The 19,882-nt window shown below is 40.6% G+C and overlaps 1 protein-coding gene across 1 annotated transcript; it reads right to left on the reverse strand.

The window, feature by feature from the left end:
- Positions 1 to 1,543: 1,543 nt before the first annotated feature.
- On the reverse strand, positions 1,544 to 19,451 carry LOC144527819 (actin filament-associated protein 1-like 1). Its single transcript, XM_078266090.1, has 19 exons — positions 19,284 to 19,451; positions 13,088 to 13,210; positions 11,697 to 11,777; positions 11,456 to 11,541; positions 11,257 to 11,377; positions 11,054 to 11,143; positions 10,688 to 10,899; positions 10,334 to 10,513; positions 10,109 to 10,201; positions 9,464 to 9,566; positions 8,039 to 8,194; positions 6,074 to 6,288; positions 5,697 to 5,842; positions 5,495 to 5,576; positions 5,010 to 5,118; positions 4,608 to 4,775; positions 3,873 to 4,039; positions 3,123 to 3,248; positions 1,544 to 2,947 (listed from the first exon to the last, which is right to left on the reverse strand). Exons 1-19 carry the CDS (start codon positions 19,303 to 19,305, stop codon positions 2,921 to 2,923), a joined length of 2,307 nt encoding a protein of 768 aa, XP_078122216.1. The 5' UTR covers positions 19,306 to 19,451; the 3' UTR covers positions 1,544 to 2,920.
- Positions 19,452 to 19,882: the final 431 nt, after the last annotated feature.

The raw sequence follows: 19,882 nt of genomic DNA on the forward strand, positions 1-19,882 counted from the left end.
GACCAATGGGAGCACAGATTAACTTCATATTTTGGTTCCTGCTGTGAACGAACTAGAAATGCACTAAATAAACTATTTCTAAAGAAATTATTGCCGTGTCCATTTTTTTCCCCCATCTGCACCTGTGTTGATGTCGTTAGTTTAAAATGCTTTGAATCTAGTATTCATCAATATTAGCGATTAAATCAACTGAAAAGGGTAGAAAACAGTCACTGCACACTGCTCAGGTTTAAGTATAATTTCATCCAAATTACAGTACAAACATTTTATTTTATTTCAAATGTACCTCTAGTGATATGCAGATAGTTAAGGTTTCATTGGTTTTGTGATTTCCACCACTGAGATTTCTGCCACTCTGTCACTACAATGGAGTTGAATAGAATAGATTTTTTTGTGAAGAAATATTCGGAAATGTGTTTTAATGCTTTGCACCATAAATGAGGTTTCATTCACCTTCATTGTATTGGTATGAGACAAAACTCTCAGAGAGACACTGGGGAAATAAGATTTAAACCCATGCGCCACAAGGGATAATCCCACTAACACAGAACGTTTGGGGAACGTTTTGGTTCCCTAAAGGTTAGTTCGAACCAAACCAAAAACTAACGTTTAGGGAATGTTCCCTCATGCGAATTAACATTCCCTAAACGTTAAGGGAACCAACCAAATGAAACATTCTCTTGTGGTTGCGCTGTACCTCCGCACAACGTTCCCGTTTGGTTGTTTTTAGATGTTCTGAGTGCGGTTTTGAAAATGTTTATTTAAACCAGCTCCATTTAAGTTTTTGAAGTAGCATATAAAAGGTTTGCAGTCACTTGATTTAGATTCACTCAAACATGATTGGTCTTATAAAATCTAAGTAAGATAAACAACATAGCAAGAGAATATACTTATTTTTAGGCTGATAACAATTTTGTTAAAAACAATACTTTTGTGCTTGATTTCGCGATGCAGCAGAACGTTTTCCACCCTTGTGTCATTTCAGAAGTTCCACGCAAGTTTTGATGATGTAATATTGTAATATAATGTAATATATCACACTATACTGTATAAAATAGGTTCACACTGGGAAAGTATCGAAGTAGAAAAAACAATCTACTTACTGTGCTCTATGGTAATTATCTTTGATGAACAACAGCGATTTATCCAATCCCAAAAAAATATTTTAGAAGCAAAACTCAATCCCTTTGAGTTGAAGAAATCAATGGTCATATATAATCCTTCAGATTGAGTACGTTTTTTTTATTGCAGTGGTGGCTGTGTAGGGTCATTCTAATTGGCCTACTGCGGAGCGTTTACAACTCCAAATGTAAAAACGTGTATTGAAAGAAAAAAGATGTTAACACTTCCAAAATTCATAACGCGTTTTTGTCAAACGAAATATTCTGCGTCTGCGTTTTAACTTTCAAAACGAACACTTTTCACTGCGGTCAAAACACGGTTTGCTCTCCCGCGTGCACACGTAATCGGAGGCACCCACCTGTATTAAAGGCGCAGTCAATCCACAGGGCTACACCCATAGAAACAAAAATGTAACAAAATAAACGATACTTAAAATGTAATGCAATGTAATACATGTAAAAAAAATGTAATATGTTTTGCATGCAAACAACATCATTACATTTACATATTCCCACAATCACAAAAACAAAAAAATAATATTTCGGCTCAGTCAGTATGCAAACTAAAAACACATTATTTTTTTAGGTGTGTTCTCACACAATGTACAGACAGGAAATGGAGGAGCAGCTCACACCTGAAAATCTGTGAACACATCAGGAAAATATAACTATAAAAGTCTTGGAAGTATTGTATCATTGTCAGTTAGTACAAAGTGGTAAATTATATTGATTTCATGTATACTAACTGCAAAAGTGTGGAAATTTGACACCCCAACAATGTTCAAAGTGCTACAGTTTAACTTTGCCACTAGATGGTGCTTATAGGTCACAGTTGTGATTCTGCTGTTGGTTTCTTAGAGTGAAATTGAAACAAACAAAAAAACACAATTAAACAGTCCGGTGTACAACGTTTCTTGATGAAGTATAATTTACTCCAACATGTGTGTATGTTAATATCTGTGATGAAAGCAGACACAGGCATTTATCCTCACAATTCTGAATTGGGGTGCTAAGGCTAATATCCAAGACATTTGTGCAATCAGAAATTACAACAAGATAAAGTGCAATAGGCAAATATATATAAAAACAAAATACACATGTAATGGTTAAAAACCAATGGTTTCACATTGCAACAATAAACATTTACTCATTTGTTTTTAGGAACAGTGTCATACTCAATATCCTTTCTTAATGGTTTAACACACCTAACAATGTGTGGGATAATTCTCTCACTAATAAAGATAACTTAAGGTAATAATTTCTTTACTTTAGTTTTTCATTTTACATTGACAAACATCCTGAAAAAAGGAATAAAATCAGTGGAAGTCTTGCCTGTAACTCTGAACTTAGTGTTGATGAACCACACTCCCTTTGCGATGAATTTCTATGAAATAATCACATTTTCATGTTTTGCAGCCCTGTGCAAATGTAAACAGACATGCAAACTTACACAAACATATACATTTCATGTTCAGAGTGATCCACATTAATACTGTACTGGTATATCAGTGAAGTCTGTCATATTTACAGTGGTTGAGACAGCACCTGTCCTTGCAAAGCTTCCTCTTTTTCTTGATAGGTAAGGGGAGGAAAGATTGTGTCAGGGTCTGTCCTCTTCCCCTTTCTCCTCCTCCTCTTCTTCTTCTTCTTCTTCTTCTTCTTCTTCTTCTTCTTCTTCTTCTTCCTCTTCTTCTTCCCAGTGCCAGTTATCGTCATCAGTTTCTTCTTTTATACATCCTCCTGTCACAGCTCAGTTTTCTCACTCCATGAATCCATCTGTCAACTCGTTTATGTTCAGTCTAGGTCCCCTTCTTTGACTCCCACTCCTGGAAGCCATGACACAGCACAAAGTGAGGAAAAGATAACACACACACACACACACACACACACACACACACACACACACACACACACACACACACACACACACACACACACACACACACACACACACACACACACACACACACACTAACACATACAAACAAACACACACCCTACCTTTGCTTTCTGCATGACGTTCCCCTTGGAGGAGGCGTGAAGAGACGGAGGGCGTTTACGAAGCTCCGATGCTGAGTTGATCGGCAAAGTCTCATTGTAAACCTTTTCAACCTTGCTGCCCTGTGCCTGTACACACAAACAGAAAATGCCAGAGTCCACTCATTCAAAGGAAAAGTTGAAGAGTTTGAGAAATACGCTTATTTTGCTTTCATGGACTATTTCATGGCCAGGATAAGTAACTTCCTGGAGTCTTGTCACCAACGTGAGGTGGCCATGCATCCAGAGGAGACTCCAGGAGGTCGCTGGCCACAGGTAAGGAACATTTCAGCAGGTAACTCGCTGTAAATCTGCAATGTGCCGATTTTAGGCTTTGTTTTTTGTACCGATTAAAACACACAAGATACACATGTTAAATAGTGAGCTTTAAATGTGCTGACAGGCAGATTTTGCTGCTGGCTGTAGCTTCATATTTAGCAGGCAGACATGAGAGTGTCTCATCTAACTCTCAGCAAGAAGGTGAACAAGCGTATATCCCAAAATGTCCAATTAGTCCATTCTAAAGCAGTGATAAATCTGAAAAGATACATGTACTGAGATGTACCAGTGATGGGACATGTCCGCCACCTAAATGCACTTTAAGAATCTGACATCTACCAAAGAACAGGGCAAATATGCAGTGGACTTTCTCATGACAGTTTATAGTTTTCTATAAGAATGATACAGGAGAGCATCTCTGCTGTAGCAGCCTACCTTGATGCTGATCTTGGTGTCAGTGGGAGGACCCAGTGCTCCTCTAGCTAACGATTTCTTCAGGTTTTCTTTGACCTCTGTCAGTCTGAGCTCCAGCTCTACCCTCTCCTCTTCTTTTTGTTTACACAATGTCTCCAGCTTGGCTAACCGCTGTTCCAGACCATGACCTGCACACACACACACACACACACAGTTAGGACTGCTACAAAGCTGGTTTAAAGTGCTCATATTGTGTTATATATCTTTTTTGTGTATGTTATAAGTTTACAAAGTGAAAAAGCCCAAAGTCCACCCAAAAGGGACTTACCATCGCCAACAGAAAACACTGTTCACAAACTGCTCCAAACAGCTCTATTGTAGTCCAGCCATTACTTCCGTGACAAACGTGCGTCACTTTGTAACACACGTTATAATGCTCGCCTAGCTGCTAGCATGGCACGCCCTCATACTCTGCTTCTGACTGGCTGGTAGTCCTTACCTAGCTACTGCGCATGTGCGACTCCCAACAAAGATGGAACAGAAGCACAATGCCTCACTCAGTAGCTAAAACAGAGAGCTCAACACACAGGGTGAAAAGAGGAGCTGCAGCAATGTGCAGTACAACAAAAATATGGTGTTTTTTGAAAATTAAACCATGTAAACCTATCTTGGTACAACCTCTAAATACAATTATGAACCTGAAAATGAGCATAATATGAGCACTTTAAACAGTGCTGCGTGTGATTTGTCTCTGACCTGTATCACTCTTCATCTCCTCTTTCACTTCCTTCTTCTCCCTGCGGAATGAAATCAGTGCATGTCTGAGCTCTTCCTTTTGCTTCTCCAGCTCTTCTTTCTGAGTCAGGTACCGCCTGGCGTCCTCCTCTGCACGCGTCTTCCCATACCGTCCATACTGATTTACATCTAACACAATACATGGCAGAAAATAAATCAACCTGCACCAGCATTGCTATGTATATGATGAGAAAAAATGTCATTGAGCTAGTTACCTATTCCCTTTGACAAACTTTTACTTTTCACCACAATCATGAGCAGGGGGAGCCAGATGTAACATATCTAACAATTTTCAGCCACATTTTCTATCATATCATTTTTATGTAGCCAGTCTAATCAATTATAAAACCAAAGGAGACTCACTGGAGGCGTGTCTTTTGACGGCGGCCTGTTGCTCAGTTTTTTCAGAGTCCCTGCTGGAGAAGGAGGCATGACGTCTCACCGGTCCAGCTCTGCTCTCAACATCCCCCTCCTATAGGAAAAACCCAAAGCCCAATTTATTTTAATGCATCTAATATATATAAATATATATATATATATATATATATATATATATATATATATATATATATATAACTAAAACTATACAGCAAAAGCCATAAAGGAAGATTTATGTGTAATTTACTCATGTTTAATTCTGAACATCCACCCACAAACAGCAAAATAACAGAGGCAGAAGTCTCATAATAATTGTAGTGATTTTAGATAAACCTGCAACTGAACATGATAGGAAGAGGAGAGGATCAGCGGGGTGAGTCGAGCGGCAGATAAAGACTCAAAAAGTTTTAAAGCGTCTTCATGTTTAATGATATTGTATTTTATCACTGGTACACATGATGTTTCCTCACCACAACACTTTCATAGACCTCATCATATGTTCTGGAGTCTGTCGAGGCACTGCTGGAGGAAGTAGCAGTGGTAGTGGCCCACCTGAGAGGAAGAAAACAGAGACAGATGTATTTCAGCATAAAAGCCCATGAGACAGAAAGAGACAGAAAACTCTGGATACATGCGGAAACATGCAAACATATACTGTAGGAAGTGACTCACTGGAAGGAGTGTCTGGCAGCGTGCCGGATGTCAGTGAGCGTATCAACGTCGATGTAGTCATAGTGCAGTTCTTCAGGGAGAGTGGTGCTGCCGGTCTCTGCAAACAACACACCCAGCCAGCGGCCAAGATCCTCTGAGCAGCTGGCCTGATGGACGGACACACACACAAACACACACACACACACACACACACACACACACACACACACACACACAAACGCACATAAACAAAGGTACTTGGTTTGCAGAAAAATGTAGGTGTGTCTTCCCTGTGCACATGTTAAACTTTCTGTCTCGTCTACAATGACATAAAAATCTGCCTACATTAAATCTCCTCTACCAGTTAAAATTGATCTTTTGATACCACAATACATTACCTCTAAAGATGCTAGTTCGCTGCCCGCCTGCAGGATGCAGAAAGAGAAGGGATGTTTGGGGCCGAGGCCTCCAGTCACCACCTCTGCACCTTGGAGCTGCACCACAATGACTGGTGGGCGCTGGTCCCCGGGGTCCTTCTGCAGGTACAAGCTACCTCCTCGCACAACACACCAACGCTCCTTCCAAGAGCCGCTGAGACACACACTGAGGAAGCCTGCGGAGAAAGACAGGAGGCATTTGAAAGTGATGAAAAGACATGTTTAGTCGCTATATATATATATATATATATATATATATATATATATATATATATATATATATATATATATATATATATTCTTTTTAAACTATCATGATGTAAAGAAGGTGTCTGTTTCTTAAAGAGGTGGTTCAGAATTTTGGACATAAGACCTCATTTCCAAGTTAACCAGTGTGTTATTTATCAGTGGAGACCGTTTTCAACACGTTTCCAGTTGCAGAGTTCGCTGGTGCTAGGCTAGTGCAAGTCAACAGTAACTGCTAGCCTGCCACTAAAAACAGTCTTACCCACTCCACAGTACACCCGAGGAAAATAAATTATAACGCCAGACTATCGATGTAAATGTCTGTGTTGATAGAATAATGCTATAAAACTACCCTTACATCTCAATGATCGCATTACATTTTGAGGGACTAGTTTCTCAGCAGCGGCGGAATTTTACTTTGCTCTGGTTAGTAGTACTGCACCGAAAAGTAAACAGAGAAGCGTTCTCCAGTCGGGACACCTAGTAGTAGCCTAGTACATTGGTATTGAAGCATTGGATTGGAAACTAAGGACTAGGCCACATGGTGATTCAGCATGCATTTAGAAATTGTAAAAATAAACCAAACAGATGGGCACCACAAAGTTTCCACAAATTTCCATTGGGAGATCCAGAAAGGAACTAACTGTGGCTTCTTGCTACTGGCTTGGACATCAAGACACCGACGGAGACTCTACTCAAGTGGCGAATGTGCAGTGATCATTTTAGACCAGACGACTTTGAAAACCCCGCAATCTAAAGGACCACAAGTCACTGACAACGAATGTGGTTCCATCCGTCTTTCCAGATTCACCAACAGCTACTGATGAACAGGTAATAACTTTTGGTAGGCTACTCTAGCTAATAAAGCTAGCCCCTTTCATAATGTTAGCCTAGCTGCTACTGATAGATTGAGACTGACAACGTTAGTGGAGATAACGTTACAGTTCAATGCATTGTGGAGAGTGACAACGTTAGCTAACAGTATAGCTACACCCTTGATAGATACCTGGCTGGGCTAACTGCTAGCCTAGGTAATATCACTTTGCCGCTGCTGTAGCCTATGCTACCAACTACAGGGAACAAAGTATTGCAATGCGATGCAAGAGTAGTTTTATTTCTAACATTATTCTATCATCAGACATTTACATCGACAGTCTGGCGTTATAATTTATTTGTCTCGTGTGTACTGTGGAGTGGGTAAGACTGTTTTTAGTGACAGGCTAGCAGATACTGTTGACTTGCGCTAGCCTAGCACCAGCGAACTCTGCAACTGGAAGGACTGGATGAAACGTGTTGAAAACGGTCTCCACTGATAAATAACACACTAACTAACTTAGCTAACTTGGAAATGAGGTCCTCTGTCCAAAATTCTGAACCACCCCTTTAATGTGTTCATAAGTGTAAATAAAGGATATATATTTAAGCAGTTTAACAAAATACAATTCTGAATTATGAAACAATACTCCTACAGCACAATGGTGGTTTTTGCCTACAGCCTTTCTCACCTATTTGGATTGTATATCATCTGCATCAACTTGTTTTAAATCAAACTAATGTTAAATTGCAAATACTTCAGCAAATAATCTAATCATCAATCAGTCACTTAAATAAGCAATCCACAAACTAACCAACCAGACAGTCAATCAACCAAAGAGCGTCTTGATCAATGTGTGTCCTCACCACAGCGTGGGTTGTCATGATGACCAGAGGACGAGGGAGGCTCTCCCGGTAAAGGAGGTTTCCGTTTGGAGAAAGTGATGATCCGATTAATTTTCTTCCCAGCTGCTCGGCTCATCGACCCTGTCAGCTCTGAGAATGCTCCGCGCTTCCCCCTGTCTGAAATCAAACATACCCTGGTCAGACTGGGCTGGGGCTGACAATGTGGTCGTGGAGTCGAGGAGCACTTGATATACCAACATATAGACCTCATCACTGTAGTTTCTTGCTGTGTTTGTGTTAAATATTACTTTCTAATACAAAAAACATTTACAATTACTTTAAAACAAAAACTTGTAATATAAAGTGGAAGAGAATAAAAGGTTTCAAGTGGACATTCTTGTGAAATCATCAATTCAGGACTCACTGTACTTTTAGAATTGAAAAATAATATATTGTATTTAATTAGAGAGATGTCTTTTATTTATTCAGCATATCCCTAGAGTGTTTGAATGTCCAAACCGCATGTACCAGGTGCCACCGCGCTCTGTCCACCCTACTTCCTATGATGTCAGTGGGAGACAATCGCAGGAAGAGGACAGGAAGGATGTCATATCTGTCCGTGCCTCACTTCCTGTCTCTCCCTCTCTCTCATGTCTCTTTAGGTTCAGAGCCGCTTGGACAGTAAACAGGTTGTAACAATGTCAAAACAACATGACTATGTTTGACCTATATTCTGACCCAACATCAAGGATCACTTGGTTTATCCTTCCTGATTTTGTGGCTAGACAAACAAAAATAGTGTACGTGCTTTTTATCAGACTCTTATAAGGATGTGTGTGTGTGTGTGTGTGTTTGTACTCGTGCGGACTTGAGTTCAGGGCCGTGAGGCTTTTTGGAAATCGAGGACATTTTAGTGTTCACTTCCTTCAAGGACCATTTGTGGGTTAAGATTTGGTTTTAGGTATAGGTTATAGTTAGGGTTTGGGATCAGAGGCCACTAATACTAATATTATCTTTAATATTGTAGGTTTTAATTAACAGCACTAAGTGTTTGCAATATTTTGCCTAACCTCAATGATTTGGGATAATGGTGTGGAAATAGAGAAAGAAAAACCTCTCAGCATTATACCAATACAGTCTAACAGCACCACAAACTATAACTTCCAAAATGAAGTTGAATCAACATCTTCATAAATACAGTTTCACAAAAACATTTTAGTACATTTAAACATTATAACCTTCATTTTTCCAATGGAATGGGATTTGGGGGTGCTAGCTTACCCTGCCCATTATTTACTGGACTTGACCGTTAGCTTGTGGGTAGCCAGTAGAGCAATATAGTATATAAGAGTAGTCTGCTGTATCCCTCAGCTTGACTAACTGAACCAACAATTATAAAAGAGTCGATAACAATCAATAATTTTTATCTTATGAAGGTAAACCTACTCATTGAGTCTATGGTGTCCCGTCCTGGTCCCTGTGCAGTGGACTGGTTTTCTGCTGTCGGCCCGCTGTCTGAGTCTGATGCCTGCCGGTCACACTGCAGCACCTGGCCAAAAAAAAAGGAGAAACCTTTATTACTTATTTTTCCTTGTTAAAGAAGAGGAGAGGAATATTACATATCAACATATACTGTATATCTACCCTGTTTTGACAAATCCCTCTGTCCTTTAACTGAGCAAAATCATGTCAACAAAAATGACAGCTTCTTGATGTATGTTTATTGACTTTATGTATTTTTAAACCTATTCCGCCATCTGGGTGTAACTGCCATGTCACCATGCATTCAGCTCATTGGCTCTGCAGCTGTGTGCCAAATCTTTGTTGAGGGTATGAAGCTCTTTGAAAACTGGCCAGCTCAGCAACCGCAATAATGTCACCTCACTCACTGCTTATAACTAGAAGCCAAAGGAACAGATGTGTCATGCGTGGGCTGAAAAAGCTGATGTCAGCAACAGACATGAAAACTAGAGTATAGATTCAGAATGAAACACACCTCAGTAAATGAAGAAAAAATTGATATTACAGTAAAAGTCATTACTGTCAAATACTGTAGATAAACACACTACATGCAGAAACACATGCGCATACCTTGTCAAGCTCCAACTTCCTCTGTATGATGGGAGAAGTGGATCCATCCAGTCCTTCAGTGTTGCTACATTGGCTGCCAACATCTTGAACCACCTGGTTCCAGAAAAAGAAAATATTCACTTTAAAACAACCCTGTATTGTCCCCCACAGCCCTATTCCCCCCCGTGTCCTGCCCCACTCCTGTCTGTCTCGGCACCAGCCCTCTGCTATAGTGAATATAGGTACCTTGAGCCACCGCTGGGCCTGCTCTTGACTCTGAACAGCCAGGACTAGAGCTTCGCCTCCAGGCAACGAGAAGCGCAACTCATGTCTTTTTTTCCGGCCTTCCTTTGGGACGTAGATGACGTTACACAGATTCAGAGGGAGCTCTGTGTGGGGAGTGCTCTCTTTGATGCTCTTATAGCACTGTAAATGAGAGATATTGAGACACTGTAACTCCAAGTCACAAAAAAATTACTTTGATGCTATTTGATGCTATTTCACTTTGTACGAAAATTAGCCCAAAATAACACCAGATATGACATTAGACCCTCGAAAGTTAGAAAGTTTAAATAAAGACACATGAGCAGCTCTATTTACCTGCAGTTTATTGTCTCGGACAACGATGAGCTGTTTAGCCCATTGGCCAAAGCGTTTCTTTCGCAGCAGGAAGGCACAGATGCGGCAGTCTTTCACTGGTTCATCGGGACTCTCCTCAGCCGTCCATCCCTGAGGTTGTTCTCGCCCTTTGGCCTCTTCTTCTTCTTCCTCGTAAGACTCGTAGGAGCTGCTCAGAGCATCGGAGTCATTGTCTGAGCACCAAAAATAACATAAATCATTTATTTACAACAACTTCTGGTTCTGTTCATTCGTGTATTCTACTTACTTCCAACCAGAACATGCCTCTGTTTATATTTGTATATTTGAATTGCTAACATGACTAAGCACAAGAGAGGGTAGACTCACAGGAGTTTTTTGGCGGCCCATTAATCCTGGTAATGGGGTAGTTATTGTCTGCATCTTCATAGTAGGCATCCTCCACAGAGTTCCTAGAAGCTGCAACAGAGGAGCGGAAGAGTCGAGATGAGATAAAAGAGAAACTTCTAATAATTCAGTAGGTTACAATATTTCATGAGTGTGCAAATCTGTGTTTTGGAGTTTTACGGAACTGTTCATGTTGGTGGTAAAGTACTGAGGGGTGGATCCAGGATGTAGAGGAACAGCCTCTTCATAGTAGTCATCAGGAAGGGGGGTGGTTGGCAGAGGAGGGGGGGGCGTGTCAGTCGGCATCTGAGGTGAAAGTTAAACCAAAGTTTTAGTTTCCAGAACAACAGATGGACTGACAGGTAGATACTGTAGAGGACTTACAGATTTATTGGGATGTGTCTTCTCCTCTTCGTCTTTGTGCTCTTTCTGCTCCACTGGAGACACACTGAGCATGTGCAGATCACAGTCTGGAAGAGGATTAATGTTACTATAACTATAATATATAATACATTTTATAATATTGTACATTTTGTAGATGTTGTGGTATGATGATTGGAAATAAACACTAATGTCTAACTAACTAAGTCTTCATAACACTGAACTGGTTTGAAGGTCTACTCACCAAAATCCTCAAACAGAGACTCTACAAAACTAGTGCCGTTGCCATAGAGACAGCTGTTCACGTAGACGTCTGATCCATTGACTGTGGAAAAGATAAATTAGGGGTTAGAAATAGGATCAAAGTTAGGGTTAGGATTGTGGTGTATGCTTAGGGAGTGGTGTAGTGCTCAGAGAGTTCTCAGTGAGTATCAATACTGGACAATCTGCATCTTTAGACAAAAATTGTATGAAGACCTACGTTTGTAAGTCAGACAACAAAGGAGCGCAGGTTGGAGCTTGCAAATCTTTGTACCAGAAGAACAAAGATAACTAAAGTCATAAAATGATGTGAAAGTTTGCTAAACCTCCCGAATCAGCTTAAGAAATAAATGCTCAAGGTATTTGGCTGTAAAAAGCTGAATTGAAGTGGAATATGCTAATGTGCTGTGTAAAAACCTGAAGAGAGAGTATGGGCAGGGCAGCCCTGGTCCATTCAAACAATTGTGAGGACGTGTTACCACCAGGATGTTTTGCTTCACTCCTTTCTTTGACCTCCTCTCATTATCCTCTCTTAACTTTACATTTCATTATCCTCTTACTGCAATCCTTTTATCCTCTCTGACATCCTGCATCTCAGAGATAAAAAAGGATCTACTGTAAAGACCTCAGTAAGATTTGATGTCCATGTGCATGTTTCTTAATGCAATACAATTACAGTACTTATGCAGTGTTGTGCAGTTGCAGTATGGCTGGCTCATGACAGAAGATAAGTAAGAAAGGAATGCTCTGTCCTTGTCTGAATGAACACTGTTGGAGTGACCTTGAACAAATTGCTCAACTCAGAAATGCTTCGGCTGCAAGAGTCACACTGAATTAATGTGTCGCAGGATGAAGCTGAAAAACCATAAGCATGCTCGTTCAAATCACATCAAATAAAAAAAATCCCATTTGTAGTTGTGCCTCATTTAACACTTTAAATTTACTTTTCCCTGTTGGACATTTAACATGTTGTCCTTGTTAAATGACATATTGTACCTTTGATGTGTCAACCCCCAGCAGCTTGAAATGAAGTGCTTACTTACTGATGCAAGAAGACTCAATTCAGGCTCAATGAAAGAATAAAAAATGGGTTTGGAAAAAGTAATGTAAAGCTTTCGGTCGAATGAATTAACTATATAAACGAATATGTGTGTGCTGTTTTTCCACGCTGTACAATAATTAATGGAAGCTATGTTTTGCCAACTGTAAAAATCACATCAGCAGGAGTGCATCCAAAATAAATATTACCATTGTTGTTGCAGTGAATTAAAAAAGTTTAAAGGTGTTTGTCTCCTAACGATGCTTATGAGGTGATAAATATATACCAGAGATGTTATGCACAATGCCCCCTCCATCTGATACGTGGTTCTGTACCTGACATCGAGTCCAGGATGTTACGTATGGAGGCCATTTTGTCAGCAGTGGCAGGACTGACCGTCTCCTGGTCCAGCATCTTTAGCAGAGAGCCTAGCTCGCTCACAAGTCGCTCCATCACAACTGAAAAACACAAAAGAACATACTATTATTATGTTTGCAGAATGAAATATAGCATATAGTATAAATGTATTCGTTGGCGTCGAGTACCATCATGAAAGGCCCACGCTGCGGACTCTTAGTATGGCTAAAATTCTTATGCTATTACAACAAGTGCATCAAATATCAATTTAACAAACACATGCAAGGCCATACAAGCAAGTGCGAGCAAAACAGGCAGTTCACGAGGGGCATTAAGCCAGTTTGGAACTCAGCTTACCGCCTGTCGCAACAGCTGACAGGGAGGAGACATTTATCATCCTAACACATTGCCCTATTCATTTTCCTAGTCAGTGTTGTTGTGTATTAGTGAGTCTGTCCTCTTGTCGCTGTACCACCACAATAAAGTCCTTCTTTCAGTTTGGACATTTCAAGCTGTCTTTGAAAAATAAATAGTTTTCATGTTCAACGCTGACATCCTGTGTGTCTGTGTGTTTTGTTGACCTTGACAATTGTTCCAAAAGCTCTGCCACACATCCTGCTCAGAGCCAACAGAGAGAAGGGGGGGTGTAGAGAGAAAGGAGGTGAGGAGGAGGGGGCAGGAAGCTTCCAGGAAATGGAGCCAAAGAAAGGAGGAAAATATGTAATTCCACTAGAGATAGAATAGGATCTGGTTACCTAATTGCCTGAGTTAGTTCATTCAGTTGATCATTCATTCATAAGAGATGTCTGAGAGACAGATGTTTGACATAAAGGACATTTGGGTCTTAAGCAGACAGCTCCAGTTCTATAGTAGAGTAATCAACTGACCTTTAATTGGCCACTATTAATATGATGAAGTATAATTCCTGCCATTGTACAGATGGAGTGGCTCATTATGAGTTTAAGAGCTGCTGCTAACCCTAAAATTATTACACTTTTGTTTGGGTTTCAGTGGAAAGTTTTACTGTCTCACCATGGCCCACGTGCTCTTTAAGTGGTTTTTTCCACACTGCCAAGAAAAATATTGTGGGGAAACATTAAATCTTTTTTTCATTAAAAGTTTTAAATTTACAATGTCGTTTCACCCAAAACACAAACAATGTTGACAGGAAGTTCAAGGATACTTCAGCAGGCATGCTGAAACCTCAACATGGGACATACAATTGAAAAGTGTTTTCTTTAAGCCACTGAGAAAGTAATGTACCTCCTTTATAAATCTTCTCCCCGGATAAATTGAAAAAAATCCCTTTTGACCTCTTGTCCTTCTTACAGTCTGAATAAACTCTGAAAGCACTATACCAAGTGTTTCATTTCATTTTTATTAGGAAGAACATTTCTAATGTGCCATACAGTAGCCAGAAAAACTGACCACGTCCTCAGTGGTGACAAATCAGATGTTAAAATTCATGTAAAAAAATGTTTTTAGTAGCAGGTAAGTATAGATGTTCAAGGATGAAATACACTGAAAAATGTGCAAGAGCTAAGAGTTAAGTTAAAATAAGATCAAAACAGTCTCTCTTTCTCTCACACACAGTGTGAAGACAGAGAGAGTGAGAGAAAATCCCTCAGTCTTCCACCCCCAGTCTGACAATACTCTATTGTCTCCACAGGAGCCAAAATTAGATGACTACAATGCTCTGCAAGACCAGAGCAAACAATACAATGTCAGAAACCCGAACAAAAAACAAAACAGGAACTAACACACACAGTCTAAGAGGGGTGTGGTGCAACACAGCTGCATGGTCTCGATCTATGGGCATTCAGGGTTAAAGGATACAGTATATCTCCAGCAGCTGTGTGTGTGTGTGTGTGTGTGTGTGTGTGTGTGTGTGTGTGTGTGTGTGTTTAGTAGTATTTCTCGGCCAGCAGCTGCGGTTTCCTGTCTTAGCTGTCGACAGAAGCGTCCCTCCACTCCTTCCTGATCTTGACTCTCTCCTCCATCCTACTGTGGGTCTCACCCCCTCTCGCTCACCCCCCTCCTCCCGCTTTCCCCTCTCTCTTTTTTCATTTCTCTCCGTCCTGCTGTTTCTCATTCTGTCCCAACCATAGACTGTTAAGGTCCCAACATCCTCTGTCGTCCTAAACTCTCCGTCCATCTCTGTTCACACTTCCTTCCAGATGTTTTTCTGTCACCATTCTCAGTTTATTCACTATCTATTGAATAAGCAGTTCAAGAAGTTTCTCTATTGATCTATTGTACTTCACGTATCCAGGAAATGTTGTAACACAAGCTGAAAAAACACAAGATGCAATGTAATCAATCTCAGAGTAAACAAAGCCAGCAGTAGGCATTTGGTCTATTTTCTGTTTCTTGAAGTCTAACTTTACAGTCAAGGCCGTCCATTCAATTATGTCTCTCGCCCTCCTCCAAGTCTGTGCAGCTCTCTCTCTCTCTCTCTCTCTCTCTGTCTGGGGGCACCGGAGGGTTCAGAGGCTGAGAATCAGCTGTTGAGGAGGCTTGCGGTCGGTCTCACCCACAGAGAGATCTTTGTAACCCCCCATTCCACACACACACGCTCAAACACACACACACACACACACACACACACACACACACACACACACACACACACACACACACACACACACACAGCACAGCACAGATTTCCTTTTTGAATTTGGTAATGGACATTCACTTAACTCCACTCCTCTACAGGGAGCACAAACTTTTTTAATTTGTCTCTTAAAAAGAAGATTTAACCCTATACAGAGCAAGCATAAAGTCACAAGAGTACTTTGGGAAATGTGTTTGTGTCTTTTACCCACATTTTTGTGTGTCCGCAGACAGAAGGAAGGTCAGTCATGAGACCTGAGCATGCGACTCCCATTTGAACTGATTTAGCATGTTTGGTTACAGCTCAGAACAAAACAACTACTACTACTTACTGCTGGTGCTGTTTATCCCACCACAAAATACCTATGGACAGCATAGTGACAGAGAAAAGATACTTTTCTCCTCCTAACCTGAGGCTTTGACTCCCATCCATTACACGTCTAACCTATCAATCACACCCATCCAAGGCTAACCTTCTCCCTGACTTGCTGCTCCCATCCAAACTATCTCTCCTTTTTTATTTTCCAACACTTTAGGACTAGGAAGAAATATATGAGTACATTGCATTGAATTGTTTCAATGAATCGCGTTGCCTGAGGCACATAATTATCTGCAACAGTAACATTCAGATTATACTTATGTGACACAACGATACGTTGTCATTCCTTTTTCAAGTTAGGAGAATTTCAAGCCTCCACAATGTATAAAGCTGCTGTTTTGCACTAAAGCAGGCGCCCTCTTCCTGCCTCCCACACACTCCCAGAGGTTGAGGTCCCTCCAGATCCCACATTCTCCATTCCACTCCTTTCTTTCTCTCCCTCCCTTTCTGATCCTTTCCTTTTAACTCCTTTTCCTCATCTGCCTCCCTCCATCCCTTCTCCAGACACCCATCCTCTTCAGACGAAGGTCAGAGTTCAAGTCTTGGCGACACCAGCAGCTCCCTCTCAGACAAAAGTCTACTTCAGAGATTCTGCATCCTGTAATTCATATTTTCGTGACAACAGAAGATGGGGTCACTGCTCGCCCGGGGTTAGCATTCAGTCTTATACTTCAAAAAGTCCCCTCCAGAAACCAAACTAGCAAAATCTTTGAAAAGAAACAGCTGGGGGAAATAAGCTGTGAAATTCTCTCTTTTTCACATTCTTTCAGCATCTTATCATTTTCCTCAGATAGTAAATGGTGAGAAGACACAGGAAACAGGAGCATGACACTGGCACAGACACTGTGGCAGAGCATGAGTCTAATTTAAAACCCAGACTGTCGTGCTGTGGTTTCACCAGGTATGAAGCCATACAGACACTACAATGACCATGGGAAAGCCACACTCCTTAATTAGCTCAACAAAGAACGTGTTTTTGCATTCTGGTGTAAAAAAGAATCCCCTTTCTTCCAGCTGAAAGAAACATTTTGACAATTTGGAATATAAAGCTTTCTTGCCGAGATTGATCTTCTAATCTATCTCTCTGCAATTAAGTAATTACACATCTTTCACAAAATATTAATCATTTCCTTTCAACCTGCAGTGATGTTTTTGATATTAGCATTAAATCAAGTGGCTTCATGTCATGTGAACGTTTTGCTTGTGTCATAAACCACTAAGAAAATACACACAACCCTGCAGCTCTATGCATCTTTTAGACCGTTTAAAGGAACAGTTTGACATTTGGGAAAAAATACTGATTTGCTTTCTTGTCAAGAGTTAGATGAAAAGAAGCACACTAAAACACACACACACACACACACACACACACACACACACACACACACACACACACACCTGCACACACATAGACAGAGACACCAACCAAAACACTAGTATTTTATCGTTTTTCAGGTGTGATATTGTGGTGGTGATAACTGTCAGCTGGACAAAACATGATTCAGTGTTTTTCCTGTATAGTAGCAGAGTTATCGCCACATCAGCTTAGTTTCCACCTACACACCAACATGTACAGACCTGCTGCTTTGGATATCTCTGTCGCAAAAAGTCACAACTGCAGTTGATTTGCAGTACAGCTCACTCTGGGTTTACAGAGGCAAAGTAATTTCCCTGCCCTTTGAACAACGACTTAGAATTAAATCAATAAAGAGTTCTGGCCTTTTCTGACTCTGAAAGAGAGTTGAACGAGGGGGGGTGGGTGGAGGATCGCTGGGTGAGGAGGAGGGAAAGGGAAAAGGAAATGTAAGGGAACCATGGTCGAGGTCAAGGCTTGTGACAGTCGTTAAAACAGAATGTTGCCCCTGTAGTTTTAACGCCGCCGTATCAAAAGCCATTTTAAGACCTTCAATTGGTACAAATTTGTTGCAGCTGTTGAGATATTGGCTCAGAACATCATAATCAATTATTCCTGTTTTTTCCACAGTGAGAGTATGTTCTTTTGTAGTGCACAGCTGCACACTTGTTTGGCCACAAAGCTCAGGTGTTTGAGAGGCCTTCTTCATGGAAGATATTTTGAGTTGTCACAGTACATTTAATGATGGCTGATTAATGATGGTCTCAGGGTCCAGGTGTTATGCATGCTGGCTCACTGTCATGACTTACTGGGACACTTGAGTAAAACAGCCATTGATAAAAAAACAAAAAAACAACAACAGCCATTAATAGTGTTAGCAACACCTGTGCTTCTCCTACTGTGACAAGTCAAAATGTCTGATGTGACTAATGTAACACTGGTAGTGAGTACTGTAACGCTGCACCCAGTGTGCAAATTCATATGCATAATGGGCCTATTAGATCAATAATCTGTAGGCAACATACAGGGGTGTTTTAACAAAGCATGAATGAATGCTTCGTAATGGCCATTGTTTCCTTTCAGATAATCACTTGTAAGCCTTGTTTGCCAGATTTTCAATTCAGGCCACAGCTTCATCACCTGGTGTCACATAATGCAGCTTCCTGTTTGCAGCACTGTCGCCTGAAGGAGTCTGAAAACAGAGCAGCCATTCAGCTGCTTCTGCTGCTGCTTCACTTCCAGCGGTGCTGCTTCCAGCGGGGCAAATCTCTGTTGGTATCAGATTGCATCACTACCTGAGTGAGGACACCTCCTCCATCCCATAATACACACACACACACACACACACACACACACACACACACACACACACACACACACACACACACACACACACACACACACACAGCGCACCAACCGGCGTGTAGGTATTATGACATCACTCTCCAGTTACTCCAGCACAAGTAACCGGGAGCAGCAGGGTTCGAGGCGGTTAACTCAGATAAACTGACGGATAGCGCTTTCCTTTAAATTTGTTAAATGGGAACGCAAATTAAATAAAACGGTTGCAGCTCTGTTGTTTTAAATGTTAATATGTATCTCTTTTAAGTAACAAGGATGTAGGCTAATGCTATTTTAGTGTAGGGTATTTATCCTGTTTTGAATTGTTTCGCGCTTGTGTAACTATTTAACGTTATCTCCTTAGAAGTGTGCTTAAATATACATATGCCTTTATATTTATGGGGACTTCTTTACAAAGTTATTACATGGTTACTGTAGTTTTTCGCGGATATGAACATGTGATATTAAAAGAGAGACTGTTACTCACCACTCTGGCGTTTGGAGTCCATGTCGTTTTATATTTGAAAGTTTGGGTGCTTATTTCCGGTTAGTTCTTTTATTTAAAAGTTACGGTTGTGAACATGTGAGGCGTGTTCGCCACAGACACAGCGGAGCTCTGTCAGCCTCTGTGCGGCCAAGTGAGTCAGAGTGGCCGCTACAGTTTATAGTTTGACTCGGCAGCCGCTGGTTCATCATCCAGAGCTCAACTGGGTCCTAGCGCTAGTCATAGCATGTCTGCTAAACACGGGGTTTACCCATAGACTGTTTACTACACATTGAAGCTATAACTCTAAAGAGACTCCTATTGAAGCCACACCAGTCACATTTGAGGAGATGCAATCCACACTATACTGCTCATTAGTGTCTTCATTGTATAACTGCCAGTATTAAAATAAATGTGAGGCACTTGACAAGAGTTTCTCTATTTCTTATATTCTACCACAATCCAGAAGGAAATTGTACTTTAATGTTACATTTATCTTTACATTTAATTTACTATTGTTACTTTACAGATTAAGATTTTAAATACAAAACATGAGTTTATAAAATATGATGCACTTTTATAAATAAAACTATGCAACCGCT

Source organism: Sander vitreus, chromosome 13 (genome assembly GCF_031162955.1).
Source record: "Sander vitreus isolate 19-12246 chromosome 13, sanVit1, whole genome shotgun sequence".
Lineage (NCBI taxonomy): Eukaryota > Metazoa > Chordata > Actinopteri > Perciformes > Percidae > Sander > Sander vitreus.